Genomic DNA, 24,463 nt, shown 5'->3' on the forward strand with positions numbered 1-24,463 from the left:
GATTAAATGTAGAAACCAAATGCTCCTCGCTCGGACACGTGAGATGGAAGGGCTTATTAGTCCGCTGATAACCTCGATAGTGTTGGGTGTGACGTACTCACATGTTCGTGCCGGAGCCCAGAGGGCTGACCGAGCCAGGCCCATGGGTGGAAAAGGTATGAGTAAAAACAGTCGGTGTGCCCAATACGCGGTCAGTTCTGCCCGCATCGAACATTCTCCTGGTGAGGTGGGGGCTGCTACACGAGGGTGAGCTCCCCCCTTCCTCTTTTTCCTAAGCGAAAAAAAAAAAAAGCACGCTATGCTAAATTTTAGATATAGAACAGTTTTCCTATAAAAATACATTTAAGGGAAATACCAATCGGCCACATTGTTTGAAATATAGACTTTGTTGTTTAACGGCGGCTCACACGGTGTCACACCCAATAAAAATGAATGCGACCAGCCTCGGCTTTCTTCACCGTATTGTTTGAAAGAAGATCCTCGTGGCTCGCCCAAGCCCGACATTCAAAAGCCCCGTGGCTCCGACGGCTGCTACAAGCCCTTTTTTTCTCCGCTCAGAGCTGCTACAAGCTTTTTTTCTCCGCTCACTAGAAAAGTTTAATCGAACATAAGAATCGGAGAGTTGGTGAGCTAAATTTCGAATCTAATGGAGATTATGGGCTGCACGACTTTTCCACAACCACCTAAATAATCAAGGGGGAATCTTCAAAGCACTTGACCACGAAACAAAGCATGTCAAGAGGAGCAGCCAGCCTTTAACCACAGCAAAACTTTGGAACATAATTGATTCTTGGCTGGTGTTCACGCAATCTAGCATCACACAAACAACATTTTTGAAAAAAAAAAGAAAATGACCAACAAACAAACTAATATGAACTGATTTTTGAATTTAATATTCAAAGCAGAATAATTTAGGCTTGACTCTTGATTGGAAATCTATTCTACGAGAATTACGGAATCAAGCACATGTTCCTTGTCCTATGGCTTTGATAAGGATCGAATAAAGGGTAGTTGCTTATGTAAAAGCTGAATTAAAAAGCTACAAATAATTTCATGAGATTCATGTTGGGTCAAATTCACTGGAGGAGGGGATTAAGACACCAAAACAAGGAATTATTATTATTTTTTCAGAAAAAAAGGTGCAAAACAAGGTGCCTGCTTGCTTTTAAGAAGACCCCCAATCCTCCCCTCAGCACCAATCTACCGAGTTCAAGAAACCATTGGGTTATAGCTCAATGGATTCCAAGCCATTCTCCCAGCTCCTGCTCCCTTCCACTGCTCCTCTCTCCCTTTGGCAGCTCCTGCTTATACTATCTCTGTTACTCCTATCACTTCTCCACTCATCATCCATAGCAGTTGCTTTGAGCTCCACAGCACTACTTGAGTCCCAAACCAGAGCTCTCCTCCACTGGAAATCCACTCTCCAAAGGCCACAAGCCCTCAGCTCATGGACTCTCTCCAACAACACATGCACTTGGCTCGGAATCACCTGCTGCTTGAATGGAAGCCAAGCCATCACCGAGATCAGCCTCCCTCGCGCCGGCCTGTCAGGTAAGCTTGACGGCCTCAACCTCTCCTCCTTTGCATCCCTCACCAGCCTCCACCTCCGACGCAACTACCTCTTCGGTGCCATGCCGCCCGGCATCGGCACCCTCTCCGCTCTCACTTCCCTCGATCTCTCTCACAATCTTCTCTCCGGCAACCTGCCACCTTCTCTCACCAATCTCTCTCATGTCTCCGAAGCCGACCTTTCTCACAACGAATTCACAGGTGACGCAGCTGCGTTCTTCTCTGCCAATTGGACAAAACTCGTCTCCCTTCGTCTCCAATTCAATCATTTCACTGGAACAATACCTTCTGAGATCCGCTCCCTTACAAATCTCAAGATCCTGCATCTCTACCAAAACCAGATATCCGGTTCCATACCTCCAGAAACTGGCAATGTCAGGAGCCTGGTTAGCCTGCACTTGGCCAACAACAAACTCACTGGTTTCATCCCTCCAGCCCTTGGTAACTTGACCGATCTCAGAACTCTTCACCTTTACCACAACAAGCTATCTGGTCATATTCCCAGTGAATTAGGAATGCTTTACAGACTCGAACAAATGGGAGCTCATGAGAATCATCTCATAGGTTCCATCCCTCCAAGTTTCGGCAACCTCACCAAGCTTACCAACTTGCAGCTCCATACTAACAAGATCTCGGGCTCCATTCCACGTGAAGTAGGAAACCTAGTGAACTTGTTTGTTTTAATGATCAATGATAATATTCTAACAGGTTCCATCCCCTCAAGTTTAGGAAACCTGACCAAGCTGAGTACACTGGACCTCCATACAAATAGGATTTCTGGCACCATTCCTCAGCCTTTTGGCAGTTTTAGAAGCCTCACTCATCTTCGCGTATTCGGTAATAAATTATCCGGCTCTTTGCCTCATGAGCTCGGAAATCTAACGAAGTTGGCTTCCTTGCAAATAGCTGACAACGAGTTCGCAGGAAGCTTGCCGCCGGATGTTTGCAAAGGAGGCGTGCTTCAACGTCTCGTTATAGCAAACAACCATTTTGAGGGCCCTCTTCCAAGGTCTCTGAAAAATTGCTCTACCTTGTTGAGAGTTCGCCTTGAAGGAAATCGACTCAAAGGTAACATCTCCCAAGACTTGGGGATATATCCAAATCTAATCTACATGGATATGAGCTACAACCAACTGCATGGAGAGCTTTCACAAAACTGGGCATACTGTCAGAATTTGACAATTCTACAGGTTTCTGGGAATCAGCTCACTGGAAAAATACCCCCTGAATTTGGGAAAATGCTGCAACTGCGTGTCCTAGATGTTTCTTCAAACCAGCTAGTTGGAGAGATACCAAGGAAGCTCAGTGGCATGAGCTCATTATTCCAGTTGAATTTGAGTTGTAACAGGCTATCTGGAATGATGCCTTCAGAAACTGGAGACTTGTCCAGCCTAGAAGTTCTTGATTTGTCTGATAACCATCTAAGCGGGCCGATATCAGGACAACTAGAGAATCTATCCAAGCTGCGTCTGTTGGATTTGAGTGAAAATGGATTCAATGGGAGCATTCCACCACAAATTGGTGAGATGGAAAGCTTGCAGGATCTACTTGATTTGAGTCATAATTGCCTTGAAGGAGAGATACCATCACAACTAGCAAGCTTGACTTACTTAGTATCTCTGAACTTGTCCCACAATAATTTATCTGGTGCCATGCCTTCATCTCTAGCAAGCATGATAAGCTTGACATCCATAGATGTCTCGTACAATGATCTGGAGGGCCCTCTTCCTCCAAGTAGATTATTTCAAAATGCTCCAGCGATGTGGTTTGCCGATAACAGAGGCTTATGTGGCGATGTGCAAAGTTTGCCTCCTTGTGGCCCGATCATGGAGAATACTAATGATTCAAGGAAACACCACATAATACCACGCATTGCTATTCCTCTCTTGGGCACTTTTGTTCTTTTGGTTATGTCCATCATTTTCATTGTGATGCTTTGCAAGAAAGAAAGGCCAGCAAAAGAAGAGGATGATGAAGTTATTATTGGAGATCTGTTTTCAGTATTGAATTTTGATGGGAGAGTTGCTTACAGTTACATTATTACTGCAACTGAAAATTTTGATGATAAATATTGTATTGGAAGGGGAGGATGTGGCAGTGTCTACAAAGTAGAACTTCCAACTAAGCAGGTGGTAGCAGTGAAAAAATTTCACATGATGGAAGAAGGGATTTTTAATGAGAGAAGCTTTCGAAATGAAATCCAATTGAAATTCGACATTGCAACATTGTAAAACTTTACGGGTTCTGCTCCAACACTCGATGCAATTTTCTTGTATACGAGTATATTGAGAGAGGAAGTTTAGCTACCATCCTACACAATCAAAATACAGCTATGGAATTGGGTTGGGATAAGAGAGCTGATATCATCAAAGATGTGGCCCATGCCTTATCATATATGCATCATGATTGTAATCCTTCCATAGTACATCAAGACATTTCAACTAACAATATCTTGTTAGATTTTGATTTTAAGGCCTATCTCTCAGACTTTGGCACTGCAAGGATTCTTAAACCTGATTCATCAAATTGGAGCATGGTTGCAGGAACATATGGATATGTTGCACCAGGTAAGTCATTTCTCCAAATTTCTCCATATTCAAGCAACTTGGCTCACCACTTACATTTGTATTTCATATTCCACATTATTTTATAGTAGGACTTTTTTTATTTGGTTCATCATTCCTTTAGAAAGAAATATATATTGACCGGCGTACAATTTCTTAATAAACCTATGGAGATTAAAAGCTACATGTTTTCATCTATGAACCTTTTAAAACTATCTATTATGAGCCTAGATTTCAAAATGTAAGTTTGTGGTTACAGTCAATTACCAAATTTTTATAACTATGAAGTAGAACTAACAAGCAATCAAGTCAATAAAAAAAAAGAAAACTATTACAAACTAGGAACTTCATTTAATTGATAATAGTGGGTAAGACTAATCATTTCTCTTCGTTTTTGCAGAACTTTCATACACGACAAGGGTGACTGAGAAATGTGATGTATATAGTTTTGGTGTAGTAATACTAGAAGTATTGATGGGGAGGCATCCAGGTGAGCTAATCTCATCTTTATCAACATTGGATAGCCAAGGAACATTACTAAGAGATATTCTGGATAACCGCATCTCACCTCCTCCAGCTCATATGACAAATGAAGTAGTGTTACTAACAACAACGGCATTTTCATGCGTACAAAATGTGCCACAAATACGACCAACCATGCAGAAAATATGCCACTTATTTGCAGCTTGCAACTCTTCAACCTTCTACATGCCTTTCAATTCAATCAGATTAAGCCAACTAGTGGATTCTTTATGTATTTAACTACCAGATCTTTTGTGTTGCATATTTTAAATGATAATTTTTCTATTACTCTAGAGCACTATAATTTGGACCTAAAGCAATTATATTGACCATCATGATAGTGTGTAACCACGATCCAAATATCTGAAAATGATATTATGGTTTCAATGGCTAAAACTCCTTGTCAATCATTCAAGAGGTCTAATGTTGTCCCATGAAACAATTAAATTCAAAAAATTAATTTGTTTTTCATCTCTCTTTTTCATGTGAATTATCTACTACTTGATAGATAGTCCATGGTGCCATACGTTCAATGCATGCAACTAATTCATGTGATCGCAATAGCTAACTAAGTGTTCGATAGCAATGTTTTTTTTAACTCTGCACAAACCAAGAAGATGGAGTACTTGTAGATGGTTGCCATCCTATCATATGGATTAAATGATTGATTTAAGTGGTACGAGTATCAGAGATATAGCTATGATATAGTCACATATAGTGTAGAAAATGGATATAGGTGAAAGAAATGTTTGATGGATAGATTTGTTGCAACTCTTAGATAAAGAAGTTTGGTAGTGGAGAGTGGTAGAGAAGATACCGGAAGAAAGGGAGAAAATAGCATTTTTGTTGATCAAATATTAACCAAGTCTTTTTCCTTTTTATTTTGAGATTAGATGGGGCTAATCCCCACTTTCAACCCCGTAACCGTGCTGCCTCTCGAGGGTTAACTCTAGTGGGAATTGAGTCCTTGCCCCATTATCTAAGTGGCAAAGGATGATACTGTCCAAGCAAGTGCTTAGTGGTACCAAGTTAGTTGAAATTAAAATAAGACTTTAATTTATTATCAAAAGTTCTTGTTTTGCAAAAATATTAAATCCACGATAATTATCTAAATATAAGATGTTGCAAAGTTATAATGATGCTTAGAATACAATAGATGGGCATATGTTAGGTTTTAGACAAATTTGTTAATGGAAAACAAATGATTAGTTATTTTCTTTTTTTCTATAGAATTTTCATATACAATGAGAGCAAATGAAAATTGTGATATATATAATTTTGATGTAACAATACTTGAAGTAATTATGGGAAGGCATCTCGGTGATCTCATCTCTTTATTGTCATCATTAGACAACCAATGAATATTTTTTTAAAAATATGCTAAATCAATGGATCTCTCTACCTATTGCTCGCATGGAGAAAGAAGTGTTATTGCTAGTTACAATGGGATTGTCATGTGTATGCGTTATACATCAAGAAAGACCAATCATATCACTTATTTGCAGCTGGAAATTCTCTGGCTTTTTCGGGAGTCTTTAAATTCAATCAAATTATACTAATTAGTGGACAACTTAATATCAATGTAGGGTTAACAATTACGAAAGCCATATATACTTTGTATTACATAATAAATGATAGCTCTCTATTGCTTTGGAGCCAAGTTGTTTATTTCTATCATGTACAAGCATAAACTAGACATCCGAGCCTAATGTTATGGTTTTAAAAGGTTGGAACACAACACATACTATTTATATAAATAATTTGAGGAGAGATGTTTAATTGAATAGTTGTGATTCCACAAAACAATGACACATATAGGTATAGATTGTTCTTCATTATAGTTTATTTTCTATATTAATTAATTATGATGCAATGAATGACCTACAATCCTATGCATTCAATGCATGGAATTAATTTAATGTGGAATGATTATTTGATGACACCGGTCCCACAGGCAACTAATGGCTCACAAAATTTTTGGGATAGAGGGTTTTTTTGCTCTCCAAGACCTGTTTATTATTACACATACCAAAAGAATGGAGTACCATTGCTATCCTATTATATGCAAAATAAATAACTGATTAAACACATCATCCATAATTTTCATAATATAATTCATACCATTTCAACTAATAAATATATCTAAAAATAATAACATGACTATCAAACAAACATAATAACTTAAAAATAATAATACAACCATCTATCAAATATAATAATTCAAGTTAAAAAGAAATCCAATTACATCAAAGAAAATATAATGATAAATTTTCAATACAAGAGAATTTTGGTGAACAATCTAACTCTCCATTTTGCCTTCACCAATCCACGAACATATTATGTCAAAAGAAGAAAAAAATACAAAAAAATAAGCTCAATTAATAAGATAATTTATAATATAATTTGCACCATTTATTCAAAGTCTATAATTTTATTAATATCAAAAAAGATTTTATTAATTTTTTCATCTGCTACACCAAATATTAAAAATATTGGGTATTAATTAAGAGGTATATTTGGTTTTCAGTTCGATATCGGATTTAGTTTTGGATTGGATTCGAATAAAAAAATTATCAAAACTGAAATCCAAATTAAAACCAAACAATTTTTAATTTTTAGAACTATTATTCAAAATTATTTTTATTTAACTTTAATTAAAATTATCCTATTTATTTCGAGATGGATAAAATATTTGGATAACATTCTAGCAGGACAAGGAGCACTAATCGCACCCGGATCGTGGCTTGCACATCCGTCCCCTTCGCCGGAATAAGCAATCCCGGATTCCCGGCTCAACGGTCCAGTCACCTGCCTGCCGATCGCCCCCGGTCCAAAACTAGAGGCCGCGGCCGGTGACCGGAACCTGTTGTAACGTCACCCCTGTTTCCCAATCTCCGCTCCTCTATCTCTCTCTCTTCCCACCGGCGATGCCGGCCGCCGCCTCCGCCCCACTTCTCTTCACTCCCTCCTCGGCCCCTCAAACCCTAAAACCCCGACCTCTTCTCCCCTTCCAAACTCTAATTACTCGCCGTTCCGGCTCGCTCTGCGCGCCGCCCCATCCGCGGCTCGCCCGGGGCCTCTCCGTCTGCGCCGCCGTCGCCATCGAGAAGGAGACCCCGGAGAACGAGCGGCCGGAGACTTTCCTCCGAGCCGACGATGATCCCTCCTCCTCCTCCTCCTCCTCCGCCTCCGCCTCCGCCGCCCCGCCCTCTGTCCGGGCCCGCTTTGAGAGGATGATCCGGGAGGCACAGGACGAGGTTTGCGCCGCCATCGAGGCGGCCGACGGCGGGGGGAGGTTCAAGGAGGACGTGTGGTCGAGGCCGGGAGGGGGCGGGGGCATCAGCCGGGTGCTGCAGGATGGTGGGGTTTGGGAGAAGGCTGGGGTTAATGTGTCGGTGGTGTATGGTGTCATGCCCCCGGAGGCATATAGAGCTGCCAAAGGGGAGCCCGGTGCTGGTGGTGGGGATTCCTCGGTGAAGGCTAGGCCTGTCCCATTCTTTGCTGCTGGAATTATTTCGGTATGTGCTCGGAAATCCATAAATTTATCTCTTTTTCTAGTGAGAGTGTTCTAAAAGTATGTTTTAACACTTAAAAGGACATTTCTTGTTATAATATAAATTCCGGGGTACTAAATTTTTGATTTTGAAGCTGTTTAAAGTATGGAAAGGGATTTTGGTTCAGGTTTTTGGGATTTGGACCTTTTTTGTTATACAATTTGATGAGCTCATAACTAAACCCACCAGGTCACAACGGGTTCGGAAACCAAACCCCTGTTACCTGATGGGTCTGGACTTCGCCCCATGCGCGCGAACCAATAGAACGAGGAGCCAAGTCGATTGTGAGAGAGCTGGGAGCGAGAGGAAGACTCGCTCCACCGGTGGTTCTGTTGCGAGGATGGAGGAAGCGGAACACGCCGAAAGAAATGCATGGCCGGGTCTCTCGTGGGATGTGGGATGTGGAAGCGCTGAAGAGGCCTGGGGCTCTTGTGGGACGTGGGACATGGAAGCGTGATGGCAGGGAGTGACAAGTGATGGCCCGGGATGCTCAACGGGAGGAAGTTTTTAAATGGGGAGAAAGCCTTGGGTTTGGGGTGTGAAGAAAAGTAGTTGTATTTTCCTTATTTTATTTGCATTGGGCTGCTCTCGCCCGAAGAGAGCTGTTGGCTATTTTGCATGGGTTGTAAATAAAGAAAATCTCTTCTTCTCTTCCATTCTTCACTTCCTAATTCTCTGAGTGGGACCTATCAGTAGCATCAGAGCCTGAAGGATGTCAAATAAAGAGAGGATCGATTGCCTAGAAGCCGAGATAGGCGTTGTACAGGAGGAGCTACGCGACATGGAACTCTGAGCGGAAGGACGCTTCATCGAAATCCTGGAGGCCATCCGCGACCTACAAATATCTGTCCTATCGCGACCATCGCTGGAGCCACAGGCCTCGTTTCCTCCATCGCCACCGGGGGGAGGCCATGGGCGACTGGAAGACACCGTCGGTTACCCGCATCATCCAAGGATGGATTTTCCAAGGTTCACGGGGGATGATCCGATCGTCTTGCTTGACCGGGCGGAACAATATTTGGACAGCCAAGGAATTCCGGCCAACCGTCGGGTTTCCACCGCTTCGTTCTACTTGGACGGGGAGGCAAACTACTGGTGGCAATGGCTGCATCAAGCTTATCGGGATGAAGGGCTGGTGATCACCTGGCAGCTCTTTGAGAAGGAGCTGTTGGCGCGGTTCGGGCCCAATGAAAACGTCAACTTCAACAAGAAGTTGTCATGCATTCAACAGAAGGGAACGGTAAGGGAGTATTAACAAGAATTCGAGAAATTGGCCAACAGAGTTCGTGGCTGGCCGCAGGAGGCGCTGACCGAAACCTTCGTCGGAGGACTCAAGGAGGAGATAGCCAAAGAGGTACGAATGAGGCAACCCCAGTTGCTGTGGGAAGCCATTACCATTGCTCGCATGCTGGAGGAGCGGCTGGAGCAGAAGCAAAATACCCCACGACACATCAGGTTTCGCATCACAGGGAGCACCAAGGCTCCAACCACTTCGATTCCTGGAACCAGCACTTTTCCATCCTCGTCTACCTCTGTGCTGCGACTTCCTGCGCCAACACCAGTCCGGCGAATCACTTGGGAAGAGATGTAGCAGCGTCAGGAGTGCGGGCTCTGCTTCAAATGCAACGAACGTTTCACTCCAGGGCACCGGTGTAAAACTCCACAGGTCCATTTGATTGAAGCAGACTGTGAGGAAGAACTAGAAGCACCGACTGGCAGGGATCCTGGGCAATACGTAGAAGACAGGACCGAAGAAGGCGCGCCTCCGATGATATCATTACACACCCTATCAGGGTGGAACGTGCCAAAGACCATGTGCGTCAGGGTCCATATCCGGGGACAACCGCTGATGGTCCTCATCGATAGCGGATCGACCCATAATTTCTTGAGCAACCAAATTGCCAAGATGCTCCAACTGCCGGTAGACACCACAGAGGAGTTCAGAATCCGTGTTGCCAATGGAGAAACTCTCCAGTGCCAGGAGAGGTTTCGCTCAGTCAACATAGAGCTGCAAGGGAAGCGTTTCTTGGTAACCTTCTACAGGCTGCCATTGGTAGGATTGGATGCCGTCCTAGGTATCCAATGGCTGGAAATGCTGGGCCCTGTGCTCTGCGACTGGAAGCATCTGACAATGAGGTTCCAGTGGAATGGCCAAGAATGTGAGATTTCAGGACGACCTTCACGACCGGTACATGCCCTTGATCCACAAGGGGTGCACCGAGAAATCAAAGGGAGAACCCAGTTATTCGCCATCTTTGTCCAGGAAGGAGGACAACAACCACTCTCGGCTGAGGCAGAGAAGCAACCTCCTGACCTGCGGCAGTTACTGGCTGAGTACTCGCCACTCTTCGAGGAGCCTCGAGGTTTACCACCGGAGCGACCTTTCGTCCATCGGATACCCTTCCAAGAAGAACGTCAGCGATCAATGTTCGTTCATATCGGTATGCTTATTACCAGAAGAACGAGATCGAACGTCAGGTGGCTGAGATGCTCGAAACGGGGATCATCAGGGAAAGTTAGAGCCCATTTTTTCCCCCGGTGTTGCTCGTGAAGAAGAAAGATGGGACCTGGAGGTTCTGCACCGACTACCGTGTGCTCAATGCCTCCACCATCAAGGATAGGTTTCCCATACCGACAGTGGACGACATGCTCGATGAACTCTACGGGGCGCGGTACTTCTCCAAACTGGATCTCCGGGCAGGCTACCACCAAATCAGGGTTCACCAGGAAGACATCCCTAAGACTGCTTTCCGAACCCACCACGGGCACTTCGAATACTTGGTAATGCCCTTCGGGTTGTGCAATGCCTTGTCCACATTCCAGGCTGCCATGAACTCCATCTTCAGAAGATATCTGAGAAAATTCATTCTAGTATTCTTCGATGATATCGTAGTATATAGTGCTACGTGGGAGCTGCACCTATCTCATCTTGACACAACCTTACAAATCCTTACTGAACATTGGTTCTATTTGAAACCAACCAAGTGTTCGTTCGGGCAACAGCAAGTCGAGTACCTTGGCCACATTGTTTCGGCCAAGGGGGTGCAAGTTGACGCCACCAAGATCCAAGCCATGCAGGGATGGCCACGACCGACGAATGTGACAGAGCTTCGAGGGTTCCTTGGGTTGACAGGGTATTACAGGAAATTCGTCAGGGACTAAGGGATCATCGCTGCACCCCTGACAAACTTGTTGAGAAAAGGGCACTTTCAGTGGAGTCCTCAGGATGAGGAAGCTTTCCTTCGCCTCAAACAAGCTATGATGACGACCCCAGTGCTCGCGATGCCTAACTTTTCGGGGACGTTTGTTATTGAAGTGGATGCTTCCGATAAGGGGATCGGGGCAGTGCTATCACAGAATGGGAGACCCATTGCATACATGAGCAAGGCACTGGATTTAATGAAGAAATGATGGTCCACCTATGTGAAGGAGATGTGGCGATTATGGAAGCAGTGCGACTGTGGCGACCCTATGTGTTGGGAAGGAAATTTCAAATCTGCACCGATCAAAAGAGCCTACGACACTTCTTGGAGCAACGGGTGAGCACGCCAGAGCAACAAAAGTAGGTGGCCAAACTACTGGGATATGAATATGAGATCGTCTACAAACCTGAGAGGGATAACATAGCCACGGACGCCTTGTCATGCCAACCCGAAATCGCCTTGCTTCAAGCCATCAGTCGGCCGCTCTTCGATATCTGGGGGGAGATACGAGTGGCCAACCAAGAGAACTCGTATTTACAAGGCAAGTTACAGCAACTCGACACCGCACCAGATCACACGAAGGACTACCAGCTCAAAGAAGGAGTCCTGTACTACAAGGGTCGGGTCTTGATTCCCCTGGGATCCCCCCCATGCAACAAACTGATGGAGGAATTCCATAACACCAAGATCGGAGGGCATTCCGGAGTTTTACGAACTTATAAGCGGATCTCTCAAGCCTTCTACTGGGAAGCAATGAAGAAGGATATCCGACAATTTGTGGCGGAATGCATGGTCTGTCAGCAACAAAAGTATGAAGCACAGGCTCTGGCTGGCCTACTACAACCCCTTCCGACACCTACGCAAGTCTGGGAAGATATATCCTTGGACTTCATTGAAGGGTTACCACGATCCAGAGGTAAAAATATGATACTAGTCATCGTCGATCGATCGACAAAATACGCCCATTTCTTGCCTCTATCTCATCTGTATATGGCTAAGGGAGTAGCTGAGCTTTTTATAACTCAAGTGGCTCGCTTACATGGGATGCCAAGGTCAATTGTTAGTGATCGGGACCCTATGTTTGTAAGCGCATTTTGGCGAGAGTTCTTCAAACTGCAAGGGACTAACTACCCTCAACATGAGCTCGGCTTATCACCCACAGTTCGATGGGCAGACTGAGGTGGTTAACAGGTGCGTGGAGCAGTATCTTAGATGCATGTGCAGTCAGTTCCCAAAGACGTGGGAGCACAATTTGACTTGGGCGGAATACTGGTACAATACCACTTTCCATTCTGCTGCCGGGATGATGCCGTTTCAAGCTTTATATGGGAGAGCTCCGCCTTCCATTATTCGGTATATGGACGGAGTGTTAGCCATTGATGAGGTCGATAGGAACTTGTTCGACCGTGATTAGTTGATAAGGGAGCTAAAATGCAACTTGAAGAAGGCACAGAATCGATGAAATAGCAGGCCGACAAAAAACGGAGGGAAGTGACCTACGAAGAAGGGGAATGGGTGTTTCTCAAATTCCCTCCCTACCGACAACAGACGGTCTTTCGACGAGCCCATCAGAAACTCGCCCAGAAGTATTTCGGACCTTATCGTGTCATTGAACGAGTAGGATCAATGGCGTACCGGCTGCAGTTACTGAAAACAGCCAAGGTCCACCTAGTGTTCCATGTATTACTCCTCAAGAGGAAACTAGGAGAGGGGCAAGCTTCCTGTACCGCTCCACCACCAATACGCGAGGATGGAAACTTGGTGTTGGAGCCTGGACTTGTTAAAGACTACGGCTAGGTCAACAAAGGAGGAAGGCTAACAGAAGAAATCCTTGTACAATGGCGTTCGCTTCCTGAAGAGGATGCAACCTGGGAGGATTATGGTCATTTGAAGGAACAATACCCTGAGACAAACCTTGAGGACAAGGTTTCAATTGATGGAGGGAGGGATGATGAGCTCATAACTAAACCCACCAGGTCACAACGGGTTCAGAAACCAAACCCCCGTTACCTGATGGGTCTGGACTTCGCCCCACGCGCGCGAACCAATGGAACGAGGAGCCAAGTCGACTGTGAGAGAGCTGGGAGCGAGAGGAAGACTCGCTCCACCGGTGGTTCTGTTGCGAGGACGGAGGAAGCGGAACACGCCGAAGGAAATGCATGGCCGGGTCTCTCGTGGGATGTGGGACGTGGAAGCGTTGAAGAGGCCCGGGGCTCTCGTGGGACGTGGGACGTGGGACGTGGAAGCGTGATGGCAGGGAGTGACAAGTGATGGCCCGGGATGCTCAACGGGAGGAAGTATTTAAATGGTGGGAAAGCCTTGGGTTTGGGGTGTGAAGAAAAGTAGTTGTATTTCCCTTATTTTATTTGCATTGGGCTGCTCTCGCCCGAAGAGAGCTGTTGGCTGTTTTGCATGGGTTGTAAATAAAGAAAATCTCTTCTTCTCTTCCATTCTTCACTTCCTTCTTCTCTGAGTGGGACCTATCACAATTCAGTGAAAAAAATGAAAAATCTAAATTTCCGGTGATCTGTGATATAAGTCATTAAAATTGATAGGTCTTATTTCTTTATTTTTTAAATTATCTTCAGAGCACCAATGCTCATTCTTGTTTTGTACACGTGACTTAAAATCCAGTCTAATGAAAATCTTCTGATGTTTTATTTGATTCTTATTTCTTATCTATTGTACCATTTTGCCGAACACTTGCCCATTCTACTAAAGAAATATTAAGTTGATTTCACTCTCTTAACTGATAATTAGATATTGCACTTTAGCATATAATACCTCTGCAATCATTTTTTTTCATTTATCTCTTTCCAGTTGGGATTAATCTGTTCTTCTTCTAGTCATATGTGGCGACTATCAAAGTATGAAAGAAAACACAGCTTATAGGAAACCTGTTTCCTTTCATTTAGCATCATTTCCTTGCAGATTCTTGCTTCTACACTCTCATTATCTTAAGCTCTTGTCATTTTTCTTGATACATCTCACATGTTATGTTATTATATTTATTTTAATATTTTATTATTTGTGCATTGATACTAGATGGATAGTGTCTATTTTTTATCCCAAGAATTCCTTGTTCATGGATGAAATTATTTTACTTGAAGAGACACTAATAAGTTTAATTGTTAGATTGTATTACGTCCATGGGAGAAACTTCCTCACTCACATACTGGATAGGTGGACCAGTACTCACTTGGTCATGTGGTGTTATTAACATGGCAAATTTCTGTTAGCTATCAATTTTGAGTCATGTGGTGTTATTAATCCGATTGCTATGAATTTTGATAGCTAACAGAAATCTGTTGTTCTTATCTTTGCCATTTTGAATTTGTTATGAGACAAAGATTGTGAGGCTCGAGGAAATTTTTTAAGAAAATGGTAATGCCTACATTGTTTTGGGGATTGGAACATTTGACATTAAGGAGATTCCTTTCATATATAATGATTGTTAAAGCGATGAAAATGTTAACGTGGCGGTGGCTGTCTGTTGCAATCAAGAAGGCTTTTCATCAGGGGTGGATCTAGGAATTTTGGACAAGGTGTCATCATTATTATTTAATGAATAATTCTGAACATAAATCTAGATATTCCCTTGACTTTGTGATCCGATCATAGTGAAGGGGAAGTCTATCTGAATCTCTAAAATAAAGTTATAAATAATAAGAATTCTAGAAAAGGTAAGGTTCTACTGTCATTCATCAAATTTTCGTTATCCACGAATTATGGTACATGTCATGGGCGGAATGTAGAATCTCTTTGCTTTCACTCCCCCCATTCCAGTTTTTCTATTCTCCTTTTCCAAAATCATGGCGTATACCCTCTATTTATACTAGGGAGATCACCATTAGTTGAATCGAATTCTTCTTCTAGCTAAAGGAGTAGAAAGTACAAGTTTTCTACTATTCTATAGAGTTGCATCTCTTTATTTATGTTGGATCCTCTCCTAGTTAGAAGAGAATGAAACTTCCCTCCTTTTGTGTTAGTGAAGTCTAGTCCAAGTTTATAGGATGAAACTTTCCTCCTATTTTAAAGATTCTCAAAGTTGGCAGAAGTTAGATCTTCATTCCTACATCAACTTCATCCCTATTGTGTCGCCAAATTCTTTCCAAATTAGAAGTTATGGCATCTTGAAATTTTAGTACTTGATTGAGTCTTGGATGTAGCGGATCTCTTGAAGCTTGTCTTGACTCATCCAAAGTGGCCGGATTAGTCCAGATGAGTAAGATAATCCTCCTAGATTAGAGCTCCTTCCATTTAGGAAATTTAACTCCTTTTAAATTAAAACTCAACATTTTAGTTTGCTAGTTTGAGTTCATCCTCTACTATGAAGTATCCGCCTCTTTCAGCTTTGATAGAATAAACTTACCCCCAAATGTTGGAGAATTTGTGACAGGAGTTGCATGTATTGAAGTTGAAGGCATCAGTTGAGCCACAAGCTCTATGAGATACAATTTTCTCCTTAATTGAATGAGGTAATACTTTGTCATTATCCATCAAGGTAGAAGCCATCCTCCCCTTTGTCTTTTATGTACCCAAAAGCTATTGTCCTATTTGCTTATATTGCTCATGTGTCTGGACTATATACTAGGGCTCAGGATCAGCCTTTAATACCAACTTGATCTGATCATGAAAGAAAGAAATTCCTTCAACGTGCTCCACTCAAAGCTCTTTAATAAAATAGTAAAAAATAAGAATTTTAGAGAGTGAGGCTCTAGGCTCTTTATTTTCGTTAATTTGTGAAGATCAACAAATTATGGATGGAAAGTAGAATCTGTGCTCTCTGCTTTCACCCCCTCTATGGGGTTTTGGTGGGTGGAAAGTAGAGTTTATGCTTTTTGCTTGTACCCCTATTCTCTTTCTTCTATTCTCTTTCTCCAAATCATGACATATGCCTTTTATTTACACTAGTGCGGTCCTTGTCCGAGTTGAATTCTTCTTTTAGCTAAAAAGAGGAGAAGGTACAATTTCTCTACTATTCTATAGATGTGCACTCTCTTTAGTTGAGTTGAATTCCTCTCCTAGTTAGACAAGGATGAAACTTTCCTCTTTTTATGATAATGAGGCCCAATCTAAATTGGATTGGATTCCTCTCCTAATTAAAAGAGAATACAAATTAGAACAATAATAAAATATTTTATTTTTTTTCAAAAGCTAGATCTTGATCCCTACATCACGTGATGTGTTGTCAAATTCTTCCTAGATTAAAAGTTATGGCTTCTCAAAATTTTGGTACTTAATTGAGTCCTGGATAAAGCAAATCTCTCGACGCTTGTCTAGAATCACTTGAAGTGGCCAGGTTGGCCTACAATGGCTTAGATGAGCCTTGTGAATCACTTTGCAATAATCATTTATATTTTGTAAAATAATTGACATAAAGTAATGTGTTTTCAAATAGCTTTATGTACTTCTGATTGAATTTAACAACAATATATACCTCTCTTAATACGTAAAGTTACAAAACGATTAAATTCAAAATATAATCAATGGATAAAAAATATCAATCATGAGATGCTTGTAAATAAATTTGAATTTATTGTATGAGGTCGTTTTCTCCAAATCATCATGGGAGAGCATTGTTAGGGCTGTAAAGGTCAGTGGACTCAAAGAATGAGCAAACAGGATATATCCACAAAGAGGCATAGTTATAGAAGCCTCAAAATATAAATACATTCAATCTTTTATCCAAGGAATTAATCATAAAATATTGTGAAAGCATCAACTATAATTTCTAATTTCTCCCAGTTCTGTTTCCTAGATCCTAAGATCAGTATATTCATTTATTGGACTCTTTATTTTTGATTCTATCTAGCATAGTTCACACATACTTCTACTTCTCACAAATTCTAAATTCTCAACTTTTGTATATTGCACATCAATCTTAAATCCAAATAATCCAAGCTTTGTACAAGTACTCTTTGGATATAATAAATTGCAATAGAGAACAATGATCTTTATTTGCTATAGAGATATTCACCTTTTGAAAGTGAAAAGAAATAAGGGAAAAAAAAGTATACAAGGTGCAATTTTGCTATCACTTACTCATGAAATTATTATTATTTATCTCAAAAAGATAGATAGGTAATGTTTAACAATGGTCGTAAGCCATCTTTTGGAAGACGGCCTAAGTCAAGGAGAAGCATACGCACACATGCATACACACAAAGAGAGATAGAGAGAGAAGTGGAAGAGTTGGAGAGAGAGTTGATTGATTGGGCTTTTTTTATCTAGAATATGAGGGATTGAGCTGGAAGGTTTGGTGCTAGAGCATGGTTGTAGGGAGGCAAGAGTTGCAACACTAAAGCAATTTCAAGTTTCAAAATCTAGAACAAATATATGGAAGGAAGCCAAATATGAGCTATAGATTTTCTTCTGTTTAGTGCCTGCGGAAGCAAACCTACATAAGAAGGATGGGATGTGACATCCAAAACTGAAAAACTAGAGAGTATTTACTTTTTATTCATGAGGTTGCCAAAATTGAGGTTCAAGTGTGCTCCGTAGGTGACATGGTCATGCGGATTCGCATGGAGAGGGGCCCACTCACCTACAGATAGATGGTTAGTGCTAGGGGGCAAGAACCTGGTGTATATATTTTTCCAAAAACGGTAATCCCCCTCTATTTTCATCTCGACATGAAAAGTCAGAGCGACTGAAAGACTCATAAGGTTATAGTGCGGGATCAGTTCAATTTGAATAGTTATATAATCTAATTTACTTCAAATAAAGACAAAAGGGAATCCATGGTGACAGAGAAAGATGAAGCAAAGAAAGTGCATAGCATGGCACCCCGTAACAATGGAATTGAGCTTGGCCCTGTCTCGGCCTTAATAAGCAGTTGAATCCTTTGCATGAGGAAGTCACCTCAGTCACAGCCCGCGCACCTCCCTCCTGCACCCCCCCCCCATCTGTCCTTGCTTTTCGTCTTTTGTTTTAGTGTCGAATCATATCTTCATCTCATATGTTCCTTAGATCCATAAAACTGTCTCTAATAAGAATAAATTGTTGTGTTTTAAGTTTTTTCATTAACATCTGTGACATGGTTTTATGTTTCAGCCAGAAATCTAGAAACAAAACTTAACAATTTCAGTCTGAATCAATCTAAAACTGTGGTAGGTTGGAGATTTAGTAAAATCAATTTATGGGTAAAATATAGCATATGTTGGCAATTTGTGATTGTTTGGGTTATTTTCTCTTTTCTTTAAATTTCAGGAAGCATGTTGTCAAAATTAAAGTCTGAATTTTTCCCCTTCTGAGAAGATTTGGAAGCAACATGATGTTTAGTTCTTAAGAAATTCAGAGAAGTAACTAATTGTCATGATTCAGCTATTCTAGTGTCAAATATCAATCATTTTGACTTTCATTTCTTGGATTCTCATCAAAGAATGATCTGAAGTATTGCATTATCAAATAGCATAAAGTTGATTTTAACCTATTACTTCTAAAGTAACATTTTTTTTGACTGTCTTAGCATGAAGTCAATGAAGAAAATGCTGAGGTATCTCGAACAATTAATAGAATAAAAGGATTTCTAGTCTATTTTCTTTATTTTTTTGGATTTTTCATAATTTAAGTTTTATTTTTGAACCAAATTTTTTGATTGAAACTAGAGTGGAACTGCCAAAATCATTTAAAGCATCCAAAATAAAACTCATTTGGCCAAACAGAAAGTAAAACCATGATTGACTTTCCAACCCTTGTTGTAATCTGATTAAAAATTGCGTACTGACATGTGATGACATAATTCCAGATCTTCTCAGCTTTGCTCTTTTTCTAATCAGGATATGGTAAATTAATATTAGACCAATAATTTTAACATGTCTACCTTTTAGATAATAAATTTATTTTATGTGTTGAAGTAGTGCTTTTAATTGGAAAAGAGATTTAAGGAATGTGTCAGAAGCACCAGGCTTTTGTTCTGCTTGTATTGAAATTTCTTTTTGCTTTTCTGTCTAAGATTTCCACTCCTTTTCAAAATAATTAAAATTCTCAAGGCATATAATATAATATACATGCAGACAAATACTTTACTGGTTTTATGGTCATAATTTATGCATTCAGCTAGATATCCTTTTTGCACAAAAGCACTTGCACCTTTGGTCTTTGCAGTATGTAAGTCGATAATGCAATGGATATTTTTCCATAGTTGTCGCTAACTCACTATAGCTGCTTTATTCTTTTTGTAGGTCTTACATCCAAAGAATCCATTTGCCCCGACTTTGCATTTCAACTATCGGTACTTTGAGACTGATGCGCCTAAAGGTAAACATTTGAAATATATCTTTTCTATTGTAACCATATATTTTGCAATTTCTTGACCAGTTGCATTTTTTTATTCTTCTTTTGAAACAATGTTTTGGCAGGCATTTCATTGACTTCTTTTTTTTTCTTTACTTTTTTTTAAATATAACAAGTATGCGATGTGAGTGGAAAAGTATTATCTATGAGATTGTGTCGGTTAGTCCATGTTAGTTGGATTTTTATGGAAATTGATTTTGAAAGAGACATGGCCAACAAAAAGTTGTCCCATTGAACCTATAAATTACGCCCAACCCCACAAAATTGAAACAACAGGGCTTTTGTTCATAATGCAACCGGCCATGGCTTCAATTTCTCTCTTTATTCAAGGCCTACAATCTGTCATTGAAATGGATTATGCTGCTTTACTTCATTAAGAAATTTTGATGTCCGAAAAATACAAACCTTTCTGGTCTAAATATTTATAGACATTTCAACTAAACCAGGTCGCCAACTTACTGATGTGTCTCTTCTCTGTTTCCTACCTTTTTGCTGTTTTTTCTGAAAAGAGACTAAAAAAGATGATCTGCGAAATCCATCATACCAATGCAAGATCAAGTTACACTGTAACATGCAACCGTTCCTATAGACAACAAATGTGCAATTAAGAAGACAGGAAGCTGTGAGGAAACTGCAAAACAACAATGCATGTGGTAAAGTACAAGCTCAAGATATGCAAAAAGTAGCGCAAAAGACAACAGAATTGACCAGCTTCAATCCACTAAATTCAAATTGATATAAGTTTTCTGCCACAGTGATTTAAAATTATTATGTTCTAGACAGTTCATAAATTGTGACATGTGGCAGCAGATGCTCTCGGTGCACCTAGGCAATGGTGGTTTGGCGTGGCACTGATTTGACTCCTGCCTATATCTTTGAGGAAGATGTAAAGCATTTTCATATGGTATGTGTATGAAAGCAGGCAATTTAAAGTTCTCTTGAACTTTATATGATACTTTTCTATGAGGTTCCGATTTTAGAAGAGAAAAATAGGCTATATTATATGTTTGCCTCCTTTTCATTTGACCTATTTAACATGTATGTTCTGTAAAATTTTGGAAGATAATTGAGTTTAGGTTTAGTTTTGCTCCTCTTTTAACTGGTTAATTAAATGGAGTTTGCAGATTAGCTTGGTTTCCTATTCCTTTCTCATCAGTCTGTAGTTTCTGGTAATTGTGATTTCTAAAATCTGTTGAGCAAGAGAAAAGGAGGGACCACTCTTGATTAACTTATTTGATTCAATTGATTGTCCCTCCTTTCATCTCTTAACCCTAATTAGCCCATGTTTATATATGATTTCTGGAATTCAAGTTGCTCATAAATTTCAATCTTGAAAGCAATTTTGAACCTAGGCATATCACTGGTGTTAAATTTCCATAATTTGTGAGTCAAATTGATCATAGATGAGTCATATTTTATGGATTATTATCATCAAATGAAGTTAAAGATTTTTCTATGTTTGCAAGATTGTGTTGGACATGCAAAAGGCTTGCCTCCAGATCTCCAGTTTCCTTTCCTTTATATTAGTACTTTATGAGCTAATTATGTAGAGGTTATTATTCTCCCATCTTTCTTGCGTTCGGGACTTGTAACAAAGTTATGTTACATGCTTGAGCTAATTTGTGTTATAATCTCCCTGGAAGTGGTTTTCCAATGTCCTCATCCTTCTCATCTTCCCCCTCCCTCCTTTGTCCGATCCAAGATTTTTGACCTTTTCTTAGAAAATGATGACGAATACCATTGAATTATATAAGCTTGATGATCTCGATTTATGATCAAGAAAGTTTGACATTATATTGTTTTTTTCTCCTTGTAGATTCAAAAACAAGCATGTGATAAATTTGATCCAAGTTTCTATCCTAGGTTCAAAAAGTGGTGTGATGATTACTTCTTTATCAAGGTATGTTCATCCTCTCAATTTTTCATTCAGAAATATGCTTGTTCTACTTTTTCAAATCCAACTTGTTTGATTGATAAAATCAATGTTCTTAATGATATCTCGTGCTTTCCTTGTATTAAACTTTATGTGTAATTAATGGGTGCCTTTTTTGTCTTCTTTTTCTGAAAGGAAATTACTCATTTTTAGTAAAGCAATGGCTGAATAAAATATAATTTAGCATAAATTGTAATTTCTCAATTGTTATACGATGATTTCTTAACTTTCCATATAGAAATAGGCAGACTATAAATGACATCTCTTATGTCTGTGACACCAAACAGATATTAAACGCATGGAATTGGGATATAGATGGAATATAATGAAATGGAGCAACTTTGAGGTTCCCAAAGAAATAAGACTTCTCGCTGGGCAAACTGTATTAACTATAGTCCAGGTTCTCTATGTTGATTGATAAAATAAAATTAATAATTGATATACTAATAGCTGCTTTTATCTTCTTCTTCCTCGAATTTCTATCTTAAAAGCTTTCTGGAAATGGTGCAAAGTGCATTTTTGACCAATTGATGGTAATGGTTATTTCTTTTTTTTAAACAGATAGCAATGGTTTCAATGAGTTTATTTATCATAAGATTTGATGTTGCATAACATCACATTATACAATTATTCTGTTAGCTATCATATTATGAAGTTGGTGGATTGTTTTTGTTGAAGAATAATTATTCCAATGATATCCTAGGTTAAGGTCGCCCAAGGTTTAAAAACTGCCTTAAATTGTGCAAATATTGTGATTTTATTTCTTGGCTGTCTGCTTCTTGGAAAAATTTATAGTCAGCTTATGAGGATCATAACAGCTGGTGGGTTACGATCTTCCTCTTAAGTGGGGAGATGTATGACAAGCTAATACACTTTTCAGGACTCTTATTTTAAAGGGAGAAATTGAAAAAATAAAAAAAGAAAATAAAAAGACAGATTGATTGAACATGTTGTAAAGGAAGTCTTTCTTCTAATTGTTGTTTGATGCTCTCTGCAGCACCGTGGTGAGCGGCGTGGGCTTGGTGGAATATTTTTTGATGACCTTAATGACTATGATCAAGAGATGCTTCTTGCCTTCTCTACTGGTAATTCCTAGGATAGATGATGATGTGCCTTGTGTTTAAATGCACTGAAGACATAATTAAGGTATTCTTTCTTAAAATATCAGATATTCGGCAAACTTTAATATAAAATAGGCCTCGTGTCCAGGGTATGCCTGGTGTTCTTTTTAATTAAGATGGTCTTTGTCCCAGCTGCAAGTTTGGTTTGGACAGGTTGCACTCAGCCAGGGCTTTTATTTACTGAAAACAAGAACAGCTCAAATGCAAAACTAGAATATGCTTAAAAACCTCTGTTATCGAGCTTGAATACGAAATCAAAGGAATTGTGCAGAACAAACTCGAGGCATCATTGTGCTAAGGAGCTCTGCAATGAAATACTTAGCTTTCTAGATCGTGTAATTTAAAGGCATGGTGATAATCTTACATTCATGTAATTTCACAGCAAAAAAAAAAAAAAAGAACAGTTGTTTTGCTCATCACGCATTTGCTTACTCTTTCCAGAGTGCACAAAATCTGTTGTTCCAGCATATATACCAAACATAGGATGGAGAAAGGACATGGCTTTTACAGAACAACACAAGGCATGGCAACAATTACGAAGGGGGCGCTACGTGGAATTCAATCTGGTAAGCTTAGGAAGTTTAAGAAATTTAGATTCTCAATTTTTTTTTTTGAGATTTTGCTTTGACTGAATATTTACTTAATCATGAAGGTCTACGAGCGTGGAACAACATTTGGACTAAAGACAGGAGGCCGGATCGAGAGTATTCTTGTTTCTCTCCCACTAACAGCTCGTTGGGAATATGATCATGTAAACTTCTATCAACCTTTCATTTTGATTATTCTACCGACCTTTCATTTTAACTATTTTCTTCCAATGTTGGGAACCTGATTGAATGTGTTACTCTGCAGCAACCAGAAGAAGGAAGTGAAGAATGGAAACTTCTAGATGCATGCATTAATCCAAGAGAATGGATATGACAAGGTAAGAAGTCAGAGTGTATTGTTACAGTTGGAGCTGACCGCTTCCTGTTTTGTAGTTAGGAAGTTGTCCATCAAGATTTCTTGTATGTAATAAGAAATAAGAAAAGTTACTGCAAGTTCTTTGCTGAAAATGCAGTAAACATCACAATTTATCTGAGTTTGATTCAATCATTTAATAAATTCGATCGGTCATTTGGTGCGCTGTCATCTTGGAGATGAGATCATGGGATTCTCTTCGGGGCAACTGCTTATGAATAGTGGTAACCCTTTTAGTAATCTGTCTTCTTCTTCTTCTTCTTCTTTTTCCCGGAGAGATTTAAGACCACCCATAGTACAAAGGAGATTTCAACCGGTGCCCGACCTGCCCGATCTAGATCGAGTCAAGCTTGCAAAATGGGGTGTCTGACCTAGATCAAGTCAAGCTTGCAAAATTGGGGCTGTTTTTGATCAATAGTCGAAACCAGGGTCGATACCTTGCAAAATTGAACTCTCATCTCTTGCTTAGATTAGCAAAAGGAGTTATCATTGGAACCAATACTCAAGTGTTGAAATATCTATTTGATATTGATGATTATGAGATTAATATGTGGTTGGGCATGAGTTGGTATGGATTATAAAGGATTATCCTTGATCCGAAAGAAAGACTAGTCATCCTTGAAAAAGATACTTGACTAGTGCCTTCGAAGTTGACTGGTTGACTCATTTGTTTAACTTAAATTACTTTGACATTAATATATTAAATATCACTCTATCATTATCATAATACATATAGATA

At 40.1% G+C, this 24,463-nt stretch overlaps 2 protein-coding genes across 2 annotated transcripts; both read left to right on the forward strand.

The window, feature by feature from the left end:
- Positions 1 to 664: 664 nt before the first annotated feature.
- Positions 665 to 4,884, forward strand: LOC103720948 (MDIS1-interacting receptor like kinase 2-like). Its single transcript, XM_008810929.4, has 2 exons — positions 665 to 4,136; positions 4,534 to 4,884. The coding sequence occupies exon 1, from the start codon at positions 1,236 to 1,238 to the stop codon at positions 3,798 to 3,800; it is 2,565 nt and encodes an 854-aa protein (XP_008809151.2). The 5' UTR covers positions 665 to 1,235; the 3' UTR covers positions 3,801 to 4,136; positions 4,534 to 4,884.
- Positions 4,885 to 7,321: 2,437 nt separating this feature from the next.
- Positions 7,322 to 23,951, forward strand: LOC103720941 (oxygen-dependent coproporphyrinogen-III oxidase, chloroplastic-like). Its single transcript, XM_008810917.4, is given in 9 exon segments — positions 7,322 to 8,173; positions 19,599 to 19,674; positions 20,521 to 20,553; positions 20,556 to 20,614; positions 21,527 to 21,610; positions 22,641 to 22,728; positions 23,206 to 23,330; positions 23,417 to 23,515; positions 23,617 to 23,951. Coding segments are annotated over 9 exon segments (1,224 nt in total). The 5' UTR covers positions 7,322 to 7,582; the 3' UTR covers positions 23,686 to 23,951.
- Positions 23,952 to 24,463: the final 512 nt, after the last annotated feature.

Source organism: Phoenix dactylifera, chromosome 12 (assembly GCF_009389715.1).
Source record: "Phoenix dactylifera cultivar Barhee BC4 chromosome 12, palm_55x_up_171113_PBpolish2nd_filt_p, whole genome shotgun sequence".
Lineage (NCBI taxonomy): Eukaryota > Viridiplantae > Streptophyta > Magnoliopsida > Arecales > Arecaceae > Phoenix > Phoenix dactylifera.